Here is a 27,582-nt window from a genome sequence, read left to right on the forward strand (position 1 = left end):
ACAGGGCTTGGTACCTTACCCAGTGAGGCACTCTCATCTTGCTTCCTCTGCATCTGGGTGGTGACTGCAGACTGAACCTTTCTTCTCAGAAAGTCTGGTTGCCTATACTCCCTGTATTTCCTGCCTGGCTACTGGCCAATCAGCATTTCATTAAACCAGTACAAGTGACAAATTTTTGCAGGGTATAAGAGCATTATTCCACAGCAAGACAGGGCTTCTCATGGAACTTAGAGTTCATTTAGTCAGCTAGATTAGCTGCCAGCAAGCCTGAGGATCCACCTCTATCTGCTCCCCACTCCCCAGTACCAGTATTACAAGCATCCATGGTCAGACCTGTGGGTGCTGGGGATCTGAACTCAGGTCCCATGCTTGCACAGGAAGCACTTTATCTGCAGTGCCATCTTTCTAGCAGCCAAGATCATTTTGATATAATTGTACATACATATACATACATGTGTGTATGTTTGTACATATATATGCTAAACAAAAAAATAAAACCAAAACCCTGTCATATAGAGTAGAAGACAGGCCTGCAAATGGAGATACCTATGGCCCAAAGAAATACAGAAAGTTTGGATGTTTTTGGTTTGGTCTTGAGTGTATCAATAAAATGCTTCAAAACCAGGAGTTTGCACGTGAAACACCAGATTTCCTGCACCTTTCAAAAATTTTATCTGCACAACAATACTGAACCTGTATGCTCATGTAGGCACCAATCGGCAGAGCCCAAATCAGGTGTCCTTTAGACAAACTCCCACTTACCTACCTTAGTCCCTACCGTTCCCTGTTGTTTCTGATGTAGGTGTCAAAGTCAGTTACTCTGTCTAATTGTTTTGGATGTTGTTCTTCTTCCTCAAAGTTTATGGCAGGTGACATTTCTCTTTCTGTACAGTGAATCTCTTTATACACTGTGGACTTCATTGTATACAAGTCTTTTCAAAGATGGGAAAAATGAAAGATGAGCCGTAGAGGCCACTGACTTCTTTCTTTCCTCTACACCCCCCACCTGATGCTGTGGGTATCTGGTTTGCTGCCTGAGGGGCAGAAGTGCTCAGAGGGCTGGGGAGAGAGGTGGAGGACAGGCTAAGGTGAGAGGTTGCCTTCAGGCTTTCGTCACAGAGTTATCTTTCCTTCTTAAGGAGGGTATGAGTCCAAGACGGTAAGGTTTTAGGATCTGTTCAATGTGGACAGTGGGGATGTGGGTATTGTGGTTCATTCTCCTTCTGTTATTAAATATGTAGAAAGAGAAAACAGAAAACGCCTGTGGAGGAGGTGCCATGCTGGGTGCAGCGAGGCTCCAGGTGTCAAGGGGGGTTGTCGTCTACAGAATGGGAGGATTTTCCACCTAACGTGTAAAGGACTCTGGTTCTAGTGGCTATAAAGGGGGGGGGACACTGAGAAGCATGAGGAGTGGAGAGGGGTGAGGAAGAGGTGTCAGGAGACAGGGTGGGGTGGGGACACTGCAGCCTGCTCTGACTCTCATCCTCGCTGGCCAGGCCCCTCCCCAGCTCTGCACACACTGCTGGGCAGTGTTTCTAAGGATGAGAGCCTATTTTTAGAGGAGAGATTTATTTCTTTCCATTCCAACTGTTTACTTCTGTCTTGGGCTTGCAATTCTGCCGGTTTGTGTTACAAGGGAGCATCACAGCCCCGTGGACCAAACTTGGCTGCTTCTGGGATGGTCAGGCGAGCCTGATCTGGGGCATGGGAGGATGTGCCATTCTGTAGGGTCAGACTCAGAGGCCCAGGTCCTCCCCATGACCCTGCTGCTGACCTAGGGGTGTGATCTTTGGGAAGCTTTTCCCCTCTTTCTGGTTCACAGTCTTGCCATTGTTGATTTTCATCATTACCATGGTCAGGAGACCCATGGAACTGGTATAATGACTTGGTCAAAGACAGTACTAACCAAACAGCATGTGCCCAGGAGGATGCCACAGTCAAGGTCTTTCTCCTGTATTTTGTATGCATATTGCAGTGTATGTGTTTGTGTGTATGTGCATGTACGTGCATGTTTATACATGCATGTCTCTGTGTGCATATGTGCACATGTGTGTGCATGATGTATGTGAGGATGCATGTATTTGTGTGTGTGCCTGTACATGCATATATGTATGCATATACACCCCTTGTTTTCAGAACCTTTGACACATAAGCTCAGAAAGTATCTGCTGATTACAGTCTACCATGTAATAGCAGTACGGTTCCCCACATTACCCTAGCCCCAGTCATAGAATGGCACTGACTACTGCCACCACGGGGGCTCAACCACAGGATCTTTGTGGAGACTTATGACAATTGCCATGGAATGCAGAACCACTGGCACACAAAAGCATGTCTATACAGAATCACATTATGGCAGGCCTCGCAGGCAGGTTGTTTCCACTAGTGTTTCTGTGGTGATACTGTGTCACCAGGTCCCAACAACTACTTAAAAATCAACGCTTAGACTCCAATTCCTTTATAAGGTTGGGATTAATCCACTTTCTCTTCTGTAAATAGGCTCTTAAAAATAGGCAATTTCCCCTCAACATCTCATTAGCAAGCAATATTAATAAATTATTTGTTGGCAGCCTCCTAATTTTTTCTTTATTTATTTTAACTGTGTGTGTTTGTGTGTGTATGTGTGTGTGTGTGTGTGTGATTGAATATGCCTATGCTGGTACCCTTTCCTGCCTGTTCCTGTATATGTAGAAGCTGAAGTATTTATGGATACAGGGTCTCTTACTAAACGCGGGGCTCACTGACTGGTTAGACTGACTGGCCAATAAGTTCCAGGAATCCATCTGTCTTCCTTACTCTAAGCACTAGGAATTTAGGGGAGAGCCCCTCCTCCTGGCATTTTTATTTGGGATCTGGGGATTAAAATCAAGTTCTCGTGCTTAGGAGGCACTGAGCTATGGTAACCTAACTCTCATTCCTCTGAGCCTCAGTTTCCCCATCTTTTTTGGTTTGGGTTTTTGTTCGTTTGTTTGAGACAGGGCATTTCTGTGAAACAGTCCTAGCTGTCCTGGTACTCACTCTGTATACCATGTTGGCCTCGAACTCACAGAGATCCACCTGCTTCTGCCTCCCAAGCGGTGGAATTAAGGTGTGTGCCACCACTGCGTGGCTAGTTTCCCCACGGTCCATGCACCATCTGACCCATCAACTGCAAAGGTCTGGGACTGGCGCAAGAACGCACCTATTGCTGCGGGCACCCGTCACTGGCATGACTCGCCCTTCCCATGCTCGTTTCTCCCACTGCCCAGCACAAAGGCGAAGGGAGCGAGGAGCTGGCTGGGCTGCAGCGCAGCACCCACTTCAGTGCACAGAGAGAAAGGGCAGGGCTGGGGAATCAGTCAACAGCAGACACTTTTAGCGCATGAGGCATTCCTTTCCCAAGGGAGTCCAAGGGCAGCAATCTCATGATAAGCTCGAGTTTTTCCAGAGTGAGAGACACTAAGTTTCGAGCCTCTTTTTTTTTTCTTCTAATGTGCACAAGTTTGGAATCCTCTGTGGCAACGCTGCTTTTCAAGTGTTCTACTCGACTCTGTCACATGACACCGGGGCTTAACAGTTGCATAACCCCACACACCACTCTCTGAAGCGTTTGTTGTCATCAGGCACCGACAGGAGGGGCTCAGAAAAATCACAAGTGGATAGAGTCCCAGGTGCTTTCAAGCCATCTGGACCAACTGGGTCTACTTCACTGAGAAGGGAACGGAGATCCAAATAGGAAAAGACCCAGGCCTGAGCCCTGGGCAGAGCAGGCCAGACACCACTATCTGTGTTTCCATGATCTACCAGAAAGAAAGGGGATGATTTACGTGTGCTGTTCCTAGAACCACAAAGCCATGGTACAACTGTGGCCCCAACTCTCTTCCTCCAACGTCCCATGAGGCCTTAGAAACGTGGCTAGGGTGTGAACTCTAGGGCCACGTTTGGGCTCTGCCCCTGCCTACTTGTGAGACATTGGACAAGTTGCCCTGCCTCTCAGAACTGGGATGACAAGGGCACCTGCCTCCCAGGATCATGGCGAAGCTAAGCAAGCTATGTCTTCCAAGGCCTTAGAGCAGCGTGTGTACGAACTAGGTGCCACACCATACCATCACACATAAATAAACGCGGGAGTGCCTAGACACTGAGGCCTCAGGAGCGGCTCTGCTTCTGATGGACATCTGCTCTAGGGGCAGGCTCCTTTCCCTCCCTGGACTCTGATTCTGCTCTGGAAAGGGGGACTGGGCACCTGCTGAGCGCCCCTCCTCCAGGCTTGCATACCTTCAGCCTCTCCCAGAGTCCTGATTACAGAACTGGGCCCGGGCCCAGTGAAACTGGAGCTGGAATGTTTTGTTCTGGGATGGAGGGAGTCCCATTTGCCTTTCAGAATTCACTGTCTGGTAACTCAGGCAGGGGAGCCCATCCCAGTGAAGGGGTTCATTGTACAGCTGGGACACTAACTCTACCACATCATCACCCCTCCTCTTTGGTTTCTCTTTTCTTCTCCCTGAACTGAGAGAGAGAGAAAGGAACCTTTGAAAAAAGTCACTTTTGAAACCGCAGTAGCTGAGAATGGCACATCTCTGGTGCCTGCTCCAGGACCCGTGCCTCTCTCCAGACTGCAATCTGACTCCTGGCACCCTGTTCCCTGACCCGGTAAGCTGGGCAGCAGTCTGAACCTCCCGTTCCCTCCCCCTCCCTCCTGTGGTACCCACCGAGTAGCCTCTTTTCTGCCACCTTCCAGGTTGAGCGGGCTGCCTGGTACAGAGGCCACACCACCTGCTATTTGAGTAGGGGACTCTCTGTGGGAGTTCTTTGTTAGTTTAGGGGTGAAGCGGGGGTCCAAGCTAGCGCCTCACCACAGTCCTTGGAAACTAAAAATCTTGGTTCAGAGAGGCTCCGCCCTCCTGGGGCTGACACTGGGTTCTGACCCCTGTCATCACCTGCCCTATTTGCAGCCACAGCCTCAGCTGACCTCATCCCCACACTGCAGCTCAGGATCATGCCAACGAGCAAAGGGCCAGACACGGTAGGCAGGCAGGTGTCTGGAGTGCGGTGGGTGGTTACACTGCTCCCGGGAAATGGTACAGATTCCACTCCCTACAGGGTACGTCTGTGGGGCGGGAAGCATCCTTATCTTCAGGAAAAGCCTATGCCCACAGGAGCTCCCAGGATGCAAGGCTCCCACACGAACCCCTTTCACCTCCCATCTGGCCTAACACTTCCCCGGGTTAGCACCCAAACCACTAAACCACATGGAATGGCCTCCCTTTGAGAGGCTCCCCAGGGGTCACCTTGCCACCTCCGTTATGCACTCCCTTCCTTTTTCTAGTCATATATGACTTTCTGCAGAAACCACACTGAGACTCTTCCTCCCAGCAAACCCTGACACAGGGAACCACACTCAACTGGAATTCTTTGTTTTTATTCTTGACTTCAAAAACCTAGGGCGAGGTTCCAACCTCAACTTCTCTGTGGAAGCTCCCACCAGGAGGAAGCGATCCTCGCTCTGAGCTCCATCTGTTCCTAGGGTGTAATCCATTCTGCCCACCTGGCACACCTTGGGCCAACCAGAGGCAGCATCTGTGCCAGGCTCCAGTGATGGCACCCAGCACCAAGACAACTGTGGGTAGTCACATGGCTTGTGTTCTCACTCTTAAAAGAGATTCCCTCTTGTGGTTCTATGGAACAGCAAGCTAGAATAGTTGGAACAGAAACTCAGGCGTTCCTTTGCTTTGCTTCCATTGCTGTTTCCTCTGAATGGAGGCAGCAGGGGAGGAAAGCCCTAAGACCACCAAGGCCTCTTGCTAGCCACCTTCAACAGCCCCACTAAGGAAGAAAATTAACGGTTGGAAGCATTGCAAACAGCAAAATGGAGGTATACTAGTTAGATGGATGTCTTTCAGGGGACCAGGGACCAGCACTTAAACAAGCAGTCTAGGCTATCCAGGAAGAAGTATAGTCTGTAGATGAAAAAGGTGCCTGAAACTGAGCCCTGAAAGGTCCAACCAACTCCATCGTTCCCCTGGTGGTACACAAGGCCTGGAGAAGGACAGACCACAGCCAGCCCAAGATCACATGTATCAAAGACAGGGCCCTGGGTGGGAGGCGGGGCATCTATAATCTGGCCTTGTGCGGTCCCTGCTGAGCCTTACTTGCTGTACCTCAGCAGTGATGGCCTGTGAAACGCTACAAAAGTGATCTTTGCTTTATGGGCCACTGCTATGCCTGGCTTTAAAAGGGGCATGCAGGTTCCATCTTTAATGCCATTCATATCTGCTTCTGCTTGTGCTGAGACCTGGCATATAGTTACAGACTGGAGACCTGTCCAGGAGGCTGGTGGGAAGGTCTCCAGTGGGGCTTGCCAAACAAGGCATCACTGAGGCGCCCCGACTACACAGGAGACCTCCTGAGCATTCCTAAATATGTCAACAGCGAAATTTGCTCATGAAACCTAAAACACACGAGAGGGGCCTTGGTGTTCTCTATTGCGCAATTTATTCCAACCTGTTCTGGGGTGGGGTGGTGGTAATAGCAACACAACAGCCCTCTGAGGACTGCTGCAGGGCTAAACCAGGAGGCGGGGCTTTGCAGTGTTCGCCAGGGGATGAACATTGCAGTGCTAGCCAGGAGGTGGGGCCTTGCAGTGCTGGGGCAAGGCTCCCTAGGAGTCTACATGTTCTCTGAATCAGGGACCTCATGTGGTGCTGTTTCCCTCAGAGCCTAGACCCACAGGTCCAGGATTCAAGGTGGGGCACTGGAGCTGTGGCCCACAATGTCACCCTTAGCGAACCATTAGCAACCATTTTGCGTCTCTTCCGAAGGAGCAAAGGTTTCTGTCACAGGACACACAATGATTCCACTGAGCAGGAGGTTAACACTGCCACCTGGCCTCTGGCTTTCCTTATGCTTCAGAATTAACAGGTGGGGGGGGGGGGCTGAAACTGACTACCACCTGCTCTGCAGCAGAGGTCCGGAAGGTGGAGGGCGGGGAACCCTTGGGGTAGCTCCTGGGGCTGCCATGGTGAAGGCTGGTGGAAGGCACCAACAGCCTAACCTGAGAAGAACTGTTAACACAAACCATTCAGGCATGAGGCTCAGGGTCACCCCATCAGGTCACGAACCACAGCCAGCGGAGGTGCTTGCTGAGGGCAGAGGCTGTGCCGGATGGGTGATGGAAGAAGATTGTTAGAGATGCTGGCTGCCTCCAGCTGACTGCTTAGAGGAGCCGGGCTGCCGCTGCCATAAGTATCCATCCCCTGCTCTTCCTCCCCGAACATGTTTGAGCACAGCAAAGCTCCTTGACCCCTCACCTTCGGTCTTTTCATGTAGCACACACTGTATTCACACGTTATGGTACTATTTAAATATTAATTTTCCATCACGGTGTTTAAGTAAACATCCCCGGAGATTTTTAGCTTTCCCTCCTAAAGAGGAGGGATTTTTCTGTCATACAGAGAATCATGTTGGGCACAGTTATGACATGCTGTTGTCTTCATTTGCTAATAATTGCTCTGGTGTGAAGAGACACATACAGGGGCCAAGTTAACAAAGAGGTGGGCTTGTCATGGGCAATTCTATGAGTCACCTTGCCTGAGCTGTGGGTTGCCAGGCGTTTGGTTGGATGTTATTCTAATTGTATCTGGGAGGGTGTTTCTGGGGGAGATGAACATTTGTGTCTATAGACTGAGTCAGACAGATGGCCTCTGTGACGTGGGAGGGTCCATCCCATCTGTCACAGGCCTAAATAGACCTGAGGAGCTGACCCTCCTCTAGGAAGGAGGATTGCCTCCTACCTAACGACCTCAGCTGGGCCACAGTTTCTTGTTTTGGGTCAAAAACATCAGCTTGCCTAGGTCTTCAGCCTACGAGCATTTAGGTCAGACTGGCATCATCGGCCCTCCTGGACTCCAGCTTGCTAAGTGCCCATCTCAGGGCTTGTCAGTCTCCAAAACTGTATGAACCAATTGCTTATAAATCTCTCGGTAGGATATACATTTACTCGCGCACACACACACACACACACACACACACACACACACACACACACACACACGCCTTACTGGTTCTGTTTTTCTGGAGAATCATGAGTCAATACAACATTTTAAAAATAACCCTGCCAAGGCAACACCATCCCAATACACTGTCATATAAGGAGAAAGACACTGGTGGCTTTGAGAATGGCCCACCCGCCCCTCCCTCAAGCGGCTATCACACTGCCCCTTCACCAAGTTCCCGGGGCACTGACCCGCCCACCCCCCCAAGACCAGTGTCCCCTCTTCTGCTACTCACATCAGGGTCTAGCTCATCCAGCTCATTCTCCAGAGTCCTGAGCTCCTCCTCTGTGAGGGCCCCCAAGATTTCATCTTCATCCAGGTCACGGTATTTCTCCAGCTCGCGTCTGTAGGACATTGTGGAAGGGTGTGTCCTTGTCTTTCGAACTTCTGGGCTAACTGGTGACCTGCCAGGAAGAGGAAAAGCCCTTGAGATAGTCCCCTGTCAGAGTTTCCCTCCAGCAGCAGGTGGGATGTGCTTAAGAGTGGCTAATTTGGATTCCTCCTCTCTCCGCTTCCCAGCAAAGGGCAAGCCCTGAAGGTGTGTGGTTTAATGATTTGTATTTTATTTCTTTGATATGTGTGTGTGTGCGTGTGCGCGTGTGACAGAGGATGACCCCAGGGGCCAGTCCTGCTCCCCCACGTGTGAACACCAGGTGCTTCCCCCCACCTGTGAACACCAGGTGCTTCCCCCACCTGTGAACACCAAGTTAGCGGCCTGCAGGTTTCAGGGTTTCTCCTGCCTCTGCCATGCTCAGCTCTACGAGGGTCCCAAGGATTTTCACTCAGGTGCTCCTGCTTGTGTGACGAGTGCTCCACCCTCTGAACATCTGCCCAGCACAATGGAATCCATTTTAGTTGGTGCCAGTCACCGGAAGCAAATGGGTGACTATCAACGGTGCGAGCACTTGACGGCAAATTTATTCTTAAGGAGTTCCGTTATTCTCCAGACAGTCTTCCCAGTGTCCCGGTGGGAAGGGCCAGCAACTGTCAGATTAGTTTTTTAAAGGAGGAGGGTTAAGTGAGCACCCACAGCGTGCAGGCACCCCACCTACCACATTTTCGTCAACCCCTATTGTAACTTAGGTTTTGATATCAAACACACAGCCACCCATTAAGCACCACACAGGTTCTCCAGTTTGACACGCACGTGAGTATTTAGTGATATCTCCTTTCCTAGAGGACACTGGGCTGAGGGAGGTTCAGTGACTCACCTAACCCACACCACCTAGAAGGGGTAGGTCAACAATTTGAACTCAGGTCTTCGGGCCCTCTAGCATTTCTGTGGTGGAAGCTTTTTCATGGATATCATGGTCAAGAGAACCACGGATCGGACCCCTCATTATATTCCCCTGGAAGAAGTGACTTATCCAGGGGAACCGAGTCTGTGCCTGCCACCCAGGCTGCTTTCTCCCATTGGATGCCACCCAACACCTATAACATGACCATTCACACCTGTGAACTCATTCTAGCTGGGGCTCTAAGTGAGATATTTTATCAATGAAGAAATTGAAAGATGGCCTTGCTCAGGGTCCCCGACAGCTGTGGGTGTTCCTCTGCCACACTGCATAAGCCTCCCTCTAGTCTGAGGGGGGCAGCAAGGCCATGAGCCCTTCTCTCCCTTAGCCTGACTAAAATAATAACATGACAAGGCTGGCCTATCTGTCACCTCCCCTTAGGTGACAATTTCTCATGAACCTGACTTCACTGTGGCTCCAGTACCGGGTTCATGCCTCTTTGATCCATTTCTCCCATGAGGCCCTTGTTTCTTACCCTCAGGGCCCAGCTTATAGCAGGAAGCTTCTCACTAACACCATCCCAGCCTGCTTTTCTACTTGTCTTTGGTATCACGGAGGAGGCTTTGGACTTTTCTCCTCTTGGAGAATGCAAGCTGCTGCAGATTTCTGGTTGTGGGTCTGACCCCTCCCCCCCTCGTCTCCTATCCCAGAGAGAAGACTGAGACAAGACAATCAATCCACTTAAATCCTGTGATTTGCTAATTAAGGACAATTAAGGAGTCCACTAGCCACCAGAAGAAGCATCCACTTTGGAGAGCAGGGGCATGTTTAATGCAAATCATAGGAAGGACAAGCTTCCCAAACTGAACCACGCACTGTCCTGTTCTCTGAGAAAGCCTCAGCTTCGGCTGAAGTCTTCCTTTGACCAGATCCCAAGAATGTAAAGTTCAGATCATAAATGCAACCCCCCCATTCATTTCCATTTGCTTTTGGGTGACCCGCTACAGATGCGACTGCTGAACGTCCTTGCGCAGCAGCCTGGTACTGGAGGCCTTAAGAGATAGGGCCCACTGGCAGGTTACCTCGTTCCAATGGACGGCCCCACGCCCAGGGGTACATGGACAGCGCACATTGGACTCAATGGGTCATTCAAAAAAACGATGCCATGATGTTGGGGGCAGGTAGGGAGGTGGGGATAGATCTGGGAGGAGTAGAGAGGTGATATCAAAATAGACTGCACGAAATTCTCAAAGATCTAATAAAAATACCATATATAGTTAGGAAGAGGCGAGGCTTAGTTGGAAGTGGTTAGGGAATTGCCAGTGTCGCCTCCTGGAGGGACCAATTCTGGTCTTGTGGGGTGAGTTATTTACTACCAGAAGAGTTGTGATAAAAGAATAAGAATAAGATTATTTAAATAAGCCCTTGACCTTAAGATGCCCATTGCTGTGATAAAACACTGACCAAAAGCAACTTGGGGAGGAAAGGGTTTATTTCACCTTACAACTCTTGGGTCACTCTCCCTCCTGAGGGGAGTCAGGGCAGGAAGCCGGAGGCGGGAACTGAAGCAGAGGCCATGAAAGAGCGCTGCTTACTTTGTTACTCTCCACAACTTGTTCATGCAGATATATATATGTGTGTGTGTGTGTGTGTGTGTGTGTGTGTGTGTGTGTCTGTGTGTGTCTGTGTGTGTGTGTCTGTGTATATAATGTCCTAGGACCACCTGCCCACAGGTGGACTGGTCCCTCCCATATCAATCAATCATTCATCAAGACAATGCCCCACAGGCTTGCCCACCGCCCAATCTGTTGAAGTCATTTTCTCGGTTGAGGTTCCTCTTCCCAGATGACTCTATCTTGTGTCAAGTTGATAAAAGAAGCAGCCAGGACCCCCGTCCCCTTGCTTTCTGGGCCACAGTCATGCCATGTGATTTCCGCTTCCGCCATTCCTGCCTACCATGTTTCTGCGGCCTTGTTATGATGTGGCCGAGAGGACTCTCACTGCAGGGGAACGGATGGGGCTGCCTGACTCTGGATTTTCACCTTCAAAACTGTGCACTAAATAAAGTTCTTTATCTTTAAAAGTACCCAGTCTCAGGTGTTTTGTCTTAGCAATAAAAAGTGAGGGTCAGACAGTCCTCAAAGGCTTTAGAATGTACCAAGTCCCACAAGACGTGGACAACAGGACTTCTCAAAACTTTGAATATACAGCTAGCTACACAAGAGATGTGTCCAGCAATAACGTGCAGCAGAATCCCCAATTCCTTGTCATGACATGAGGTCTCTAAGACACTTCTCCACAAATCAGAATCTCGTGAAACAAACTTTGGAAAACACTCTCTTAGAGTCACTTTCAGGTCACACAAGAAGAGACGTCATAGGGACAGACGTCATCGGAACAACCTGAGAGCGTCCAGACAGTGCTGAAACCTGGGAGTGTCCCACGCTTGTTAGTTTTTGCTAGTTGACTCATTTTCTGGGGGCTTTTCAGTAAGATTTTAGGAGAAGAATCACACACACGTGGTTCCTAGAGAATGGGTGAGCTAGAACCCGCGAACATGGACAGAGGCATCCGCGCGGAAGACAGCTTGGGCAGAAGTTGTTGGGGAAGAAGCCAGATGAGAGAGGTAGGTGGCAACTCTGGGACCTGCTGAAGAAGAGTATCAGGCCCCAGGACGCCACTGGAGGAGACGCCATCATCCAATTTCAGGGTTCTTCTTGTTGCATCCAGGGAAGTTGTACTACGTCTCCACCCTGAGTCATTACTGAATTCAAAATCTCTACTTCATAGGGTTTTTAAAGCCCTTTTGAATGTCAAGTGTCTTGTGGAGATTACAGAGGTAAGGAGGCATTGTGTTAAATAAGCCAAGAAGAACAGAGAATTCTTTGTCAGCCTCAAGCCCCACTCATCTGGTTGGCTCACAGGGTGATTCTACCTCAGCAGTAGCTCCCAACATGGCCCTCCAGAAGCAGAACAGCTCTGTTGTTTTGATTTGCCTTAAAACTGGGTCCTGCCTTAAGTGTCAGTATGAAGAAGAAAAGAGGAGCTGAAGAAATTTGAAAATACCCTCTCATACCCAAACCTTTGCAATCCGGTGTGTCAATTACACTTTGGGCAGACCTAGTCAGCCACCAGGTTCTTCACTGCACAAACCTCAAGCAGCCGGGAAACATAAAATGATGAATTTACAAGCCATGGCATGGGGAATAAAACCCTCCAGGTTGCACAGTAAAAATTAGCAGGTCAAGGCAAAGGCTATCTATCATCGAGGCCAAGGCCACAGAAACCGAAAGCCCCTGGCAGAGTGGCTCCAGAGGCATGCAATGCTTCTTTGCCCTGTCATCAGGGAGGGGTGGACCATTCCGGCAGTGGGTTCTCCAGTGTCTGCTATGGGGGGGACACTTGAGGAGGAGGCACAAGGTGACACCATCTTGATGTATGACGATCTCTCCCAGTTCAGGGAGGACTGAGCCATGATTTTGAATTAATACGCTCCATTTATGCCACCTTATTTGAGCCAGGGAACATCTTGAAGATGAGTTGGCATGTCATCCTTAGTCTTTGACTAAGTTTCTCTTTCAGAAGACATGTCAGCTGTAGGATTCTATGCCATGGCTCTTCATGACGAAATCCTGCATCCCAGAGTACATGGTTTGTCTTCTTCTCCTGAATCTCCCTCTTCTCTAGCTTTAGGGCCACAAGAGCATCTCGTGTACAGCGTCCCTTGTACCTCCCGGGAGAGCTGTCTCTCCTATGCCCTCCTTCAGGAAGAACCTGAAGCAGCCATGTTGGTATCATCTGATCCTTCTCCACTCCCAACTGAGCCCAGAGTTCGGGACTAAATGGGCAAGGGCCTATGGTGTAGCTTAGGATAGAGGAGGAGGAAGAGGAGAAGAGGAAGGGCCAGGAGCTCCTGTGGAGTCTGTCAGCCTCCAGGGACGAAGCACCTGGGTCAGCCCAGCCACTGTTTCTGCCCCTCCAGCTCTGTCAACCCCACGCCTGACACGCTTCTCTTTTTATTGCTAGATTTTCTTTTTCCCTGTGATAAATATACATCACATGACATTTTTACTGTTTTTGGAGGATGCTGGGGACGGAACCTAGGGCTCCGTGCAGCCAGGTGCACCATTTCCTAATGAGCCACAACCCAGCCATTCACCATTTTGAAGCGTCCAGTTTTACGGCACTCGGACGATTCAGTGCCTTCTCTTGTAGCTGTCACCACCACCCATCTCTGGAATTCCTTCATCTGTCTCAGCCAAAACTTGGCGACATTGAACACCAGCCCCCCCCCCTTTTCCCTGTGCCCAGGTCCTGCCAGTCATGTTCTCAAGGGCCCTGCCTGGCTTAAGTTTGGCTCCACTTTGTGGCTCACAAGGTAGAACCAGACACTGCTGTCTTTGTGTGACTGGAATCCTGAGTCTGCCACCATCCATGTATCTGTCCTCTTTTCTCTTCCCAGGGCCTTTACCCTTTAGTATCTGTGTTATCCCAACAGCCTGGCCCATCCCTCTGACTCAGCTCTCCTTCTTCAGATTACATCCAAATGCTTGTGAAAACCATTCTCCTGCAGCCCATGAGCTTCCAATTGCCCCTAATAGCTCCCCTTTTGAGAAAGAACAAAACTCCCCACCTAGTGTCAAGACCTGGTGTCCTGACAACCATCTGAGTGCTGGTTGACTTTCTCCCCTAGCTGGCTGCTGTCCCGAGGTGGGACTCACTTGTACACTAATGTCCTTGGCACCTCCCCAGCTTCTAATCCCACGTCAAGCCTTCCTCTTTTAGCTGTACTGACCATCTTCCCCCCGATATTTCAGTCCCGGATCGGCTCTCATTTTTCTGCAGCCTGGATTGTCCCTTCCCGCCCCTGCCCTCCAGGTCTTAGGAAGCCCTCAGTGCAGGGTTCCCCTAAGCTGCTCCAGGCCCTTTGATCCCCACTCCCACACCCACACAACCTGGGAAGGTTGGTTATGTTATCGGCGCTTCCCCTGCACCCCAGGCAGGCCCACAGGGGAGAGCAGTCATATCTGGCATTTCGTTTCAGTGATCAAGTCCCAGCCTGGCTCAGAGGAAGAAGAAGACAGTAGCTGCAGGTGGGTGGTCAGCGAGGGACACAGCCCCCCACCCCCAGAAGCACAGCTAGGTCAGTACAGCTAGAGGAGGAAGGCTTGAAGAGGGATGAGAAGCTGGGAAGGTGCCTGAGGACACCAGGGTACAAGTGAGTCCCACCTCCGAACAGCAGCCAGCTAGGGGAGAAAAGTCAACCAGCACTCAGCTGGGTGTGGAAGGGGGAGACAAGAGGATGAATGTTTGGGGGTGCTGAACTTCATGTCTGGGGGCAAGTTCAAGGTCACAAAATGAGAGGAGGATTGTGACAAGAGCCACTTCCCCACTGTATGGAAACCTTTGTAGCATCTAAACAACCACTTTCAAGGAGAGGTGAGTTTCCATTCCCGGTGGTGTCGTCACTTGTGACCTGGTCCAGGGAGAAAAGAGGAGGAAGCAGGAATGGGGGAGTTCTCAGAGTAATCAGGATCCAAATCCCTGGCCTCCTCACACTTCCCAGAGCCCCCCCCCCCCAAATAAGATGTCCCAGTACCACCTGCCATCCAGCAGGAGCCTCCTAGGCAGGACTGGCGTGACGGTTAGTCATTACTGTCACCTTGGCAGGATCTAGAACCAGCTACAGAAACCTCTGGGCATGCCTGTGAGGGACTTTCTAGATGGATGAATTGAGGCTGGAATGGCCACCCTCAGTGTTGGTCCTGGACCGTCTGAAAAGGAGAAAGTGAGCTGAGCACTAGCGTCCATCGCTCGGGGCTCCCCGACTATGACAATGTGACACCTGCCTCGCTCTCCTGCTGCCACACCTCCCCCGTCATGTCACGATGGACCTTAGGGCACCGGCAAACCCTAAGCCTGGACCGGCATTTTGCCACGGCAGTGGGACAGGTGACTAAGACAACAGCTGTACTGGTTTGAATAAGAGTGGCCCCCACAGGCTCGCACAACTGAATGCTTAGTTACCAGGGAATGGAACTGTTGGAAAGAATGGCAAGGATTAATAGGTGTGGCCTGATTAGAGGAAGTGTGTCACTGGGGGGTGGAGCTTGAGGTTTTGGTGGACTCCAGTACAGCTCTCAGCTACTATTCCAGCGCCACGCTTACCATCATACCCCCTGCCATGATGATGATGATGGACCAATCTGAAAATGTAAGCCAGCCCCCCATGAAATGCTTTCTCTTATAAAAGTTGCCATGGTCTTGGTGTCTCTTCACAGCAGTAGAACAACGTCAAAGACAATTAACTGCATATAGAATTTAATGGGTTCACTGTGTAATAGAACCATAGGACCATTTGAAAGGCAGGACAGCAGGCTGGAGAGATGGCTCAGCAGTTATGAGTACACACTGCTCTTGCATAGGACCCAAGTTCTGTTTCAAGCAACCCCATTGGCTGGTTCACAGCCACCTGTAACTCCAGATCCAGGGGATCCAATATCTACTTCTGGCCTTTGTGGGTACCTGCACACATGTGTACATACATACACACACACACACACACACACACACACACACACACACACACATGGTGGGGTGGGGAGACAGAGGAAACAAAGACAGAGACACAGAGAAAATTAAAAATAAAATAAATCCTTTTTTAAAGGTAGGGGAAAGGTATCAATAAGAAGAGGCCTTTCATTGTCTCTCCTGCTCTGCCATAGTCTCTCTTACTATGTAGCGTCACGATCAGCACAGGCACTCTTATTCTTCAGCTCAGAGCATCTGTGACAAGGCTGCTGGCCTCAAGCCCCCCCACTCCTATCACACATAGGATGGATGCACTGTGTTGTAGTGGGGCAGGGTAGGAAGCCTATCCCCTTGACCACGGTGCAACAGAATCCCCCCTCCCCCGCCCCCGTACCCTCATCTAAGTTCCCACTGTCTGGACCCACAGATTTCCATTCCCTATGTGTATTTTATGTCTTGGCTGGGCCAAGAGGCTGGGGGCTAACTGTGGTGAAGTCGATGTTTTTACCTTCAGTATTCCCAGGTGAGTGCACTGGGGTGGGTGGGCAGAGGTTCCAGGTGGTATCTGGTCAGGAAGGAGAGGACCTGGGGGTGCAATTCAGGGACAGGGCAGTTGGATTCCAAGAATCTCCCCCAGGAAGCAGAGACGAAGAAGAGTCCATGTGAGCTGAGGTTCCGACTGAATGTAAAAATATAAGCAGGGGGTGGGAGATGTGCCCGATCCAGTAAGAGGCCTATCATGCAAGCATGAAGATCTGAGCCTGATGTCCAACACGTATGTAAAAATCCAGGTTTGGCAGATAACTGGCTGCCCTAGGTTGGGGACATGAAGACAGGCGGATCCCTGGGGCTGTTGGCCAGACAGCCAACCTAAGACAATGGGCAAGTCCCATGTTCCAGGGAGAGACCCTGCTTCAAAATCAAGGTAGAGGGGTCCTGAGGAACAACACCTGAGGTTGACCTTTAGCCTCCATATGCATGTGGACACACACATGACACACTCACGCATGCACTCACAAGTTCAGGGATGAAAGGCTTAAGCATCTCTGGATGGTGACTACAGGGTATTTGCAGAACACGGTTCTGGGTACCAGCAAGTGTATATATAGAATACACTTCTGCTCCCTTTCCCAGGTCACATACCCTGGAGGCCCTAGGGCCGACTTTTTTTTTTTCCCACTTGTGATGACAGTCATTTTCCTCCCTGGTGACTACTCACCCATTGCAACCTGCCTGTCTATTGAGGCCATTGTGCCATGGCAGAAGGAGCCCTGGAGCAGGAGTCAAGGGCCTGACCGAAGGTTCCGATTGTGCAGTGTGACCCCTGAGCCAGCTGCTACACTCCTCTGGGTCCGCAGCCTAATTCCCAGGGTGAGCTGTGTGACAGACCACTTATTACATGCACAGCATTCTGGGCCCTTGTGGAAGAGAAAAAAAAAACTAAAAGGGAGGGTGAAACTCACACAGAGGTCCCTGGGGTGATGTCACACCCGACAGTTCTTTGTCCACTACCCTTGGAGGAGATGTGCTAAGCCATCAGATCTTAACAGATGAGGCGTGATCTCAGGTCATCCCTTAGAGAAGAGAATGTGGGCTAGCCCTGTCCTGGTCCTGGCTAGCTGGCAGCCTTGGGTGTGTAGCACTGAGCATCTCTGGGACCCTGTGCAGGGTGAGAATGTGCATGTACTGTTTGTCCCATGCTGGGGACATTAGATTGAATGACACAGCTCAGATGGCTGGATTATCTCTCCTCCCTCCTCTCCTGAGAGGCCCACCAGCCAACTCTGCCAGTCCTGGATCATGACAGCTGAGCAACCGAGAGGTTGCATGCAATACAGTACAAACCTTAAGTGTAGAATCCAGGGACTGCCCAAATACACACAACCGTGTAAACACTCAGCTGGCACTCACCTTGAAGGCCTATTCCACGGCCCTACTTAGTCTCCCTAAAACATGGCAATGCTCTAACCTTCAAAACTACAAACTAGCTATGACTATATTTTGAATATCATATACATTGAAGCATACAGTGGAAAGGCTCCTGGTTTGGCGTCTTTCGGGTGTGTGCAGGTTCATATTATGTGTGGGAATGCACGGTGCACGTGTGTGGAGACAGAGGACAACCTCGGGTATCATTCCTCAGGCACTGACCACTGTTTTGTCCTGTTTTGCTGAGACAAGATCTCTCATTGGCCTGGCACTTGCCCAATGAGCCTGGCAGGCTGGCCAGTGAGCCCCAGGTGTTGACTCTGCCTCAGTCTCCTAGCTCTGATCACGAGATCCACACTTGGCCGATCAAACAGTCTCATGCTTGTAAGGCAAGCACTTTGTCAACCAAGCCATCTCCACAGTCCCAGACCTGGTTTCTTTCAAACAAAGCATCCTATCTCCGAGATCCGTCAGTGGCATAGCCTGTATTAACAGTTTGTTCTTTTCAGGGTTGTGTGGTATTCTATGACATAAAACACACCACAATAGATTGATTGATTTCTTTCTTTCTTTTTTATTTTTCAAGATGGGGTTTATTTGGGTAGCCCTGACTGTCCTAGAACTTGCTCTGTAGACCAGACTGGCCTTGAACTTAAGAGATCTGCCTGCCTCTGCTACCTGAGTGCTAGGATTAAAAGTCTGTGCTACCGCCACCCGACTGGATTGATTTATTCTTTAAGAATGCTTAAACTGTTTCCATTAGTGGGGGAATTACCAACAGTGCCCTGAATATGTCTGCTGGAAGAAAGAACCACTTACTTTTTGGCCAGTTGTGTATAGAATGGGTACACATTAAATTTCAACAGATGCTACCAAACTGCAATAGATATGGTTTTCTGAGGTGCTTGCTATAATCTAATCTGTCCTCCTCGGGTACCTATTCACACATACACACACACACACACACACACATACACACACACACACACACATACACACACACACACACACACACACATACACACACACACACACACACACACACAATAAAGTAAATGCTTTATTTAAAAGTCCTCCATTTTGACTGAGTCCAGGGAAGGTGGGCTGGTGTTAAGTGTTCATTGGTCCAGCCAATGGACCAGGAAGACCAAGGCCACAGGACAACTCGGATGCCATTCCTCAGGCACTGGAGAATGCTGACTGTTGAAGAGAACAGAGTGTAGCCTGATGGCTTCCAGAGTGAAAAAGACACAGTTTGACTGAGGTCACCAAGACATGGACTCTGATCAACACAAGGAACACCTCAACAATATACGGCACCCAGGAGGACATGGGGCTGACCCGGGGGTTAGGAGCGCCTGTCACTACAGGCATGTGGGCAGAGCAACGCCTCCAGGCCTTCTAGAGGGAGCTGATGTCTCTGTCCCTGGTGCTCTTGTGAGCTGATATGGTTGAAGACTTGCTGGAGTCGGGTTCTCTAATGAAAGATGTATTTGCAGCAATGATGGAAGAGGCTCGGCTATCATTAGAAAACGTGTCTACTGGCTTGTGTGCTTTTCTGGTTTCGGGCTGAACTCTTTCTGTTGGTCACGCGGGAAAGCACCTTCTAAAAAAGCAATGCCACTAAACACAGGGTTTGCCTGTCACTTTCTGCAGCTGCTGCGAACTCCAACCCAGAGCCCGCTGCGCCTCAAAGGTCCGCGTAGCCAAAGCTGCCGGTGGTTCAGATCAGAAGGTGTACATACATGCACACACACACACACACACACACAAATCCTCCAGGGATTCCACGGCACCCCTCCTCCAGCTGTCAGCTCCTTGCCTTCAAGCAGCACTGGGGCTGCCCCCTTCCTTGTCTTTGTACAGCTTTCCTGGTTCTAGCTTGTCTCTGACCTTGTCTCTGGTCGGGCTCTGTGTGCCTTTTCAGGGGGCTCCAGAAGCCAGACCTTATAACACAAACAGGAAAAGATGTCAGGGTTTGTGGGAGTAACTGCACTGATTTACAGCCTATCCACACAAAGGCAAGACTCCCAGGGCTTATACTAAGCCCTGCACTGGAGAGCCAGGGATGGGAGGTGTGGCGGGGGGGCAGGTAAGCTGGGAACATGGCTCAGTTGGTCATCTGCCTAGCAGGCACAAAGCCTCGGATTTTATCCTAGCAGCTCATAAACCCAGAGTGATGTCATATTTACACCTGTAATCCCAGCACTCAGGAGCAGGAGACAAGCGGATCAATAATTCCAGGTTATCCTTGGATACATAGCAAGTTCGAGGCCAGCCTGGGCTACAGGGGAGGCTGTGTGGGTGTGCCTGTGAATTTGATGGCTGTAAGGGATGAAAATGAACTCGTAGAGAAGCCCCCTGGGATCTTCCTGTCCCCACCTGGCCTCATGTGGGTATTCACAGAAAGCAGAGCTTTATAAAGCACATTTATATTTTTTGAGACTATGAAAATTAGCCCAGATGAGCAATGACAAGAGGTAACTCGGGAGGAATAGATCTACTGTGCCTTGAATAAAAGGCTAACTTGCTTAATGAAGAGTCCTTACAGCAACAACAAAAACAGAACAATCCAGGAAAAACTGTAGGGCTAGGGAAGTAAAGGCAATTCACATAAAAAGAAGAAGATGTTTACTCAACATCTGGATGGATGATGGAACCCCGCACTGAGATTTAAAAAGCCAGGCACCACCCACACAGAACCTGAGGAGAGGTGGGTGTCCTCATAGCACAGGGAGATACTGCCAGGCCTTCAAAGCCAGGCAATTCCTGCCTGTCAGAGCACACACTCTTTGACTCAGCGGTTCCATTTCTAGGCACCGACTCTGCCAATGGACTCATGGGATTTTACAAAGATCTGTGCACACATCGTCTTGCTGTCTCAGCCCCAAACATGCAGACCCCATAGGAGATCATGAACAGGACTCTGGGTAAATAAATTGTGTTAAAACACAATGAAAAACTGTTGACACCTCATTGAGGCTGCTGTTGCCTCACGACCGTAGCTTCTCATGATTGTGTATGTGTGTGTGTGTGTGTGTGTGTGTGTGTGTGTGTGAGCACACACATGAGGATGCCCAAGCGCACGCACACACACACGAGTATTCCCACAGAGGCCAGGAGAGGCAGGGGATCTGCTGGAGCTGGAGTCACAGGTGTTGTGAACTGCCCGATGTCCGTGCTGGAAACCAAACCTGAGCACTCTGAGGAGCACCTAGCACTCTATCTGCCAAGCCAGCTTTCCAGCCACCCTTGGCTTTATTTTGGGTTAGGATTTCCCTAAATCTCCCGAACTGGCTCTGAATTCACATAGGAAGGTCTTGAACTTGTAATTTTCCACCTCAAGTAGCTGAGAAAACAACCTATATCAGGCACAGACTTTTTTTTTTTTATTTCTTCCTTTCATGGTTGGGGATGAAGCTGGGGCTTTCAGCAGGCTAGGCAAGTGCTCTACCAGCTACACCCACCGGACCAGACCAGTTTCATTCTTATTGCACAGCAGGTACCCTGCTACACCAAGCTCCCTCTGTGGCTTACAGCCTGCAGTATTGCTAAGGCGGAGGCAGGTGCTTTCATTTACCTTCATCTTACAGGTGAAGAGACTTAGGCGCCGAGAACTGAACTTAACCATATCAGCTTTTAAGAGCTACCATGACAAATGACCAGTTCTGTCACAGGTCAAATGGACAGACATTCTAAATCAAGATATTAGCGAGATTGGTTCCTTCTGGGAGAATCTGGGGATGGGCGCAGGGGTGCGGGTTGCTCTCCACTCCCTTTCCGCTTCTGGTGACTGTGGGCAATCCCCTGTCACTGCTTCTCCCAGTTTCCAGCTACAACGTGGCTTCTTCCCTATGCACTCCTTTTCCTTATAAGGACACCAGCCATTGGCCACAGGATCACCCTATCTGATATGACCTCACCTTAACTAACTAACATCTCCGCAAAGACCCTGTTTCCAAGTAAGGTGCCATCCGCAGTTCCAGGTGGCACAGATGGGGCGGGTACTCTAGCCCAGTATGCTAAGCAAGGCCACAGAGCCAATGCGCAAATCTCAGGAGCCATGGGCTTGTGCTCACTATCCCAGCTCCCACTGCTGTCCCTCAGCACGAGAACTCATGCTTCCCCAGTGCGGACCAGGTCCCAGGTGCAGCCCTTAGCATTCTTCACGTACCTGATTCAATCCTGACAACAACCCACTCGATGGAGGAGGAAGCCAAGACACAGTGGGGGTGAAGCCAAGGAGCTGGGCTCCAGAGTACTCAAGTTCTTAGCCACTGTGCGAAGCTTCTTAAACTGCTAGTGAGGTGTGGCTCTTATAAGAAGCTCGTTTGCTGTGCTGTCATGACAACAGGCTGAGACTCGGGGCTCATGGAGCTTTTCTGTCTCTAGAAAGACCCATGCCTTTCCTTGTGCCAGACACAAAGAGGCTGCCCTCGTCTCCTCAGCTGCCAGCACTAACTAGGAGTTGAGGGTCGAGAAACAGTTGCCATGTCCAGCCAGGACCCTCACATGGTCCTCTCTTCTTCTGTGTTGGGCACTCATGTTTCTGAGTGGGTTTCAGGGGGTCTCTGCACTGCCTGAAATACTATGTGAGCTGCCACATGGATTCATTTTTCTACAGCAAGGATCCACGACATTAGTCAGACGCTCAAAGAGTGTCATGATTGCAATCTTCCAGGTTTCTGCTGTCTTTAGGAAGTCTGTCTTTGTGAGTTTCCTTGCCCTTCTAGGAATATTTTGAGCCATCCCTAATGCTTTTAAGTAAGCAAGCAGAATTTGATGCGCAACACACAAATGTTCACAAGCAATCACATGCAGCCCTGCCAGTGAGAGTTCTGTTATCTGCCTGAGCTTGCATGGGGCAAGGCTGTCTTCATGTTTTCCTCTCTGTTCCTTTTCAACCTGCATGCCCCTGGGTGTCTGGTACTGACTGCAACATGGCAGCTGTCTCAGGCTCCCACCCCAACACTGACCAGAAACTTGTTGATACCACACTTGTAAGCAGGGTGCTGACTAGAAGGAGCCCTTGGTATTGAGAATTGAGCAAAAGCATCCACCTGTAGATTTTAGAAAACACCATCTTAAAGTCCAGCAGGAGAAAGCTGCTGTGGGTTTGGATAGGATGAAGGTCGGGATTGCTTTATTGTGGTGATAAGAGACGTTAGAGGCAAAGGTACTTGCGGGAAATTCATACTCTCAAGCCCTATTTTATACCCACTGAGCTAGAATCTGAGGATTTACAGTACAGGAAGAGTCCACATGGCTGAGATGCCCAGTTAAGAGAGGGAAGCATTGACACAGAATGTGAGGACCCTTGTTCCTCAAGTTTATAACCCCAAAAAGCACCTCAGTATTCTGGAATGCACACCCCCAATTCCTGCTGAGGTCTACTCACTGATTACAAAAACCCAAACAAACCAGGCTTCTCCTTCACAGGACTGTGCTGAGTTTCAAAAGACATGATGGGCTGTCTCGTTGGTTGTTTAGTGTGACGGGACTGGAAGGAGCTTGGGACCCAACAGGAAGCAACCAAGCAGGTCTGGTCCCTGGCCCCATGGAGCTGATGGTCTGGTAGATGGGCAAACATGTAAATGCCGGTTGGTGTGTATCATATGCCAACCATTTCCTAGAACCTACACCACAGCAAGCATCTGAGTTGTGATCACTGAGGATGCTGCACACACAGGAGCACTGCCCTCCAACAGCTTCCCGCCTGCCCCGCCAGAAGGCAGCAGCAGCTGGGTTCAGTTCGAGCACCCTGTGCGGATGCTCTGGGAGTTAGAAGGGAGCACAGATGAGAAACCAAGGGCCTGGGCTTTAAACAATGTTTTCAAACTCTTTGGTTGAGTACCGGGACAGCAGCATTCCAAGCAGAGGGAGGAGCTGGGCAAAGGCAGGAGACACACAATGTTGGTATATTTCTGACCATGGGGAAGTCTCCTAGAATCTGGGGCAGACCTAGCAGGATTTCAAAGTACCCTGGCTCAGACCCTGCTTAATGTTAAGGAATCTCTGGACTTAAATAGGGAATGGGGAGTCAGCCCTCCCCCCCATAAAAAGCATTGAAAAGGCCATAGCTCTGCTTTGGGAAGCCCTGTGGAGAGCAGACTCCACCAAGAGCCTCAGGTGAAGAGGCCCAAGTCCTTGACTGGAGTGGCGCACGTGGACCTAAGAACAGATAGGAGCGGTGAGAAACGTAGAGCTGACTAGGGTGACCATGTGAAGGGACAGTGAAGGGGAGGGAGGCTCTGGCTTGGTACCCTGGTGGACCATGTCATTGATGACCAAGATGAGAACACAGGGAGAGCATTGACAGGAGAACCCAGAGCTGGGTCTTTCGAGCTGCATAGATACTATGTCCAGTATGCAGGAGCCTGAGGCTAAGGGGGGGCGTCCAGACTGGACACAAGAACTTGTCGGGTGGGTACAGAGGTGTGGGGGGGGGGTGAGAGGCCACTAGAGGCCACAGCACCGAAAGGTCAGGCTGAAGATGAGTCCATGAAGAAGGGGGGGTGAGGTTGCGAGGTGCCTCCGCTTTCCTCGGCTCGTCTGGGCACAGGGGGAAATGTCCGATGGCCACTGCCAATATCCACTACAGACACCTCTAGAAACAGCCTTGTGGTACTACTCTACTAATCCGGAATGAAAGCAGCTAGGGCTGGGGACCCTGGGAGTATAAAGAGAAAGGGCCATAGGGGTGGGACCTGCCTCCTCCCCCTCCTTCCTACCTTCCTGGGCACTGCAATCTTGAGCCTTTCCCAAAGTTTATCACCATGGGGACACACGGAAGGGATGAGATAAATGCCTGCGTTTGTTCTGCTTTCCTAGCCGACAAGAGCCCAGTGCCTCAGCCCAGAAGATTCCAGACCGTGTCCTAGGTTGATTGCAGTGAGCTCATTCTTCATTATCATTGAGCGCAACTGGGAGTCTGTTAGCATCAGTAATAAACCAGAGGAGGTTACAAAACAGACAGCAAGGGAGATGGCTCCCGCGCTGCGTGATTGAACTCGTTAACCCCAAGGAGCAGGAGGCCCCTGGCTTTAAACTGATAATGACTCCTGGTAGCCAAATAATTGATCTAGCTGGTGTTCTGGCTCGGACGGAAAGTGAACTGGCCTCTTTAGAAATGTTGGCAGCCTGGGCTGGTCCATTAGTAAGACTGAAAAATCAAAACACTGTCCGGAAGAAGCCATATGACTGGGCTCAGCAGAAGTCATCAATAGATGACGTCATCCCCGAAAGGAGCAAGCCAGGGTCACGAGGCCCCTGCAGCAGGGTCAACTCACCCTTCCTGGCTCGCTGCCACTTTCCTTTACAGATACTAAAGTCAGTCAGGGCACAAGGGACATGTTTCATTTTGCCCTCTTATTTTGCTCAGTAAAGTCCCAAGGGTCGAAAGCCACATGCAGACCGAGTGACATGAGACATGTCCTCAATCCTGCCATGAGCACGCCACTCAGATTCTCCTGCACCCTGTGGTCACCCCTGGATTCCCTTCTACCTCTTACCACACTTGCCATCTCATAAACGGGCCTCCCCCTGCCCCAGCTCATATCACCGTCCATCACCTCTCTCTTCCTACCTGAGCTTTGAGGAAGCCCTGGAAGCTGTCTTGACTTAAGCTCCTGCCTCGGCCTCACTAAGCACATCATCCCAGGGCTGGTTCTAAGCTCAGGGCTTGCCCGCCATCACTCCCTTCCACAGCCTGAATGAAGTGGTTACTATTGTTAGCCCTACTGCACACAGGGGAAACTGAGGCGAGACAAGTTGGGCCACCAACAGATCCTATTTTTGAAGGCTCTGCCATGTTGCAGCTAAGATCCCTGAGTCTGCTCCAATTCTGATGGCTTTCCCCCACTTCTCAAGCACTCTGTCCCTGTGTAGTAACTGTCATTGTCCACATCTCCACATAGCTCCTGGAAAGTCACTTTCCCCCAACCCCTGGGTCCTCATCACAGGATGGGTGCCAGATCTCCCTGCAAGCTAGAGGGCTTCTGGAAGAACTTCAGCCCTCGGCACTCCAGCTCCACTGAAGACCATCTTGTCCACCGGGTCGTTTCTCAAGGTCGTGCTGGGTGGGTAACAGAGCTGGGACAGGAGCCAGGGCCCTGAGTCCAGGCCGACCCCCCTTTATTACTCAGAGCTGACACCGCCTAGTCCCTGCTTTCTGCAGTTAAGTTGCAGCAAAGAGCCCTGCCCAAGAGGAGGGAGAAGGTGTGAGACTCTGATAAGGTGGGCTGAGGCTATTTTTAGAGGACTTTAGCTTCCCAGTTAGGATGCTAGGCATCCAAGGGCCAATAGCTGTCTAAGGCGTGGACTGTGAGACTAGTTCATTAAAGATAAGATGCCAGAGTGACAGGTCCCTTGTCTTCACTGCTGGCTTGCTGAGAGGTTTGGAGTCAGTGGGAACCTTCCTTTGGCTCGCCTCCCCCTTCCCTCCTTTATCTGTGAAGCACAGAGATAGGTTAGAGAAACCCGAGGAATCTCCAAATCCAGTACTAGAGAGAACCTTCACACTATTACTCCAGCCTGGGAAAGTCCCAGCCATCAACAGAGGTGCTCAGACCGGTCAGGGAAAGACAGACCGATTGCAGCTGGGTATGCATGACCTTGAGCACGGGGCTGAGGGCAACAGTGGTGGTTACCTAGGGAGAAAGATCAGCTTTATGGGTGTCCTTTCCCCGGAACCCAGGGTCTGGGTTTAGGTTCTGGCTCTGCTGGGGCCAGGCGATCTTCAGGACTCACTGGAGAAGGTGAGCACCAGCTGAGGGAGGGGAACTAAGGAGAGAACAGGTGCTGCGTGGTTAAGGCACTATCACGGGTGTCATATAGTCTGGAAACTGAATTCCCCCAGCCTCCCAGTTTATTTGGTCACTTGTTTGCCAAGCTACTCAGGCTAGAGATGTCCCCAAGCACCCCAGGCACACTTCCCAAGCTATTCCGAGGGCCCTAGTGGGTCTTAAGCCAGGACCTGACTTCTGCAGCTGTGTCCCCAGCATCGCTAATCTGAAACTGGAGAACAGGTGCAGGAATTGTGGGCGGTTCAGAGCAAGTCTGGCTGCTCTCTTGGCCTCGGGTCCCATCCCCTCGAAGGACCCTAACTTTACTCTACAAATGGGAAATCTAGGTCCAGAGGAAAAAGAACAGGATTGCCTAGCCCACCCCCGAGTTGGCAACAGCCAGTGGTCTCCAGCCTCCAGGCTCTTTCCCGTCCCACCTGGCTGCGCAAAGTGAGTGCCGCTGGTGCTTTAAACCTCTCTAGCTCCAGCAGTTTGGGAAACTTTTCTCGCACGCGCCAGATAGGTGCGCGGTCAGGGCTCAGCGTCCCCCGAGCGCGGACTCCCTTCCTTCCCAGATTCCCAAGCGGGCTAGTGCCCAGTTCGCGTCGTGCCTATGCCTGCGGGGGGCGCCCCGGGCGGCTCCCAAGGTCCCTCGGCGACCAGGTCTACAGCCCAGGCACCCTGGTCAGGACCGCGCGCGCGCGGCTGCCGGGACTCGAGGGCCAGCAACCCGATCGCCAAGCTGGGGATCCGGACCCCCTGAAGGCCACCCGAGGCGGTGGCTATTTATAGAGGGAATCGCGCTCAGTCCCTTCTCGGCGCTGGCGACAGCTGAATATTTTGCCCAGATATGGCTGCGCCCCGGTGCGGCGGCAGGGAGCCCCGCGAGGCCGAAGGGGACCTAGGGCTGGCGGACGGGGGTCTTACCGAGATGCGAGGCGGCACGAGCGCGGGCTGTTGCAAGGAGCGGAACCCGGGCCTGGGCGAGTTCCCTGGCGGCCGCGGGTGGGAGCCGGGGGCGGGCTCTGTTCGGCTGTCACCGCGCCCCGCCCCACCCCGCCGCCCTCCCCG

General features: G+C 51.0%; 1 protein-coding gene across 1 annotated transcript in view; it reads right to left on the reverse strand.

The window, feature by feature from the left end:
• Positions 1–27,582, reverse strand: part of Tmod1 (tropomodulin 1) — a 68,352-nt gene extending 40,770 nt beyond the window's left edge. The window contains exons 1-2 of the mRNA XM_075967282.1: positions 27,439–27,582; positions 8,269–8,437 (exon numbers count right to left, since the gene is read on the reverse strand). Coding sequence (XP_075823397.1) covers positions 8,269–8,388 — 120 coding nt within the window. The 5' untranslated portion in view covers positions 8,389–8,437; positions 27,439–27,582. The remainder of the gene's footprint in view (positions 1–8,268; positions 8,438–27,438) is intronic.

The sequence above is a fragment of the Microtus pennsylvanicus genome, chromosome 3 (assembly GCF_037038515.1).
Source record: "Microtus pennsylvanicus isolate mMicPen1 chromosome 3, mMicPen1.hap1, whole genome shotgun sequence".
In the NCBI taxonomy this organism is placed as follows: domain Eukaryota; kingdom Metazoa; phylum Chordata; class Mammalia; order Rodentia; family Cricetidae; genus Microtus; species Microtus pennsylvanicus.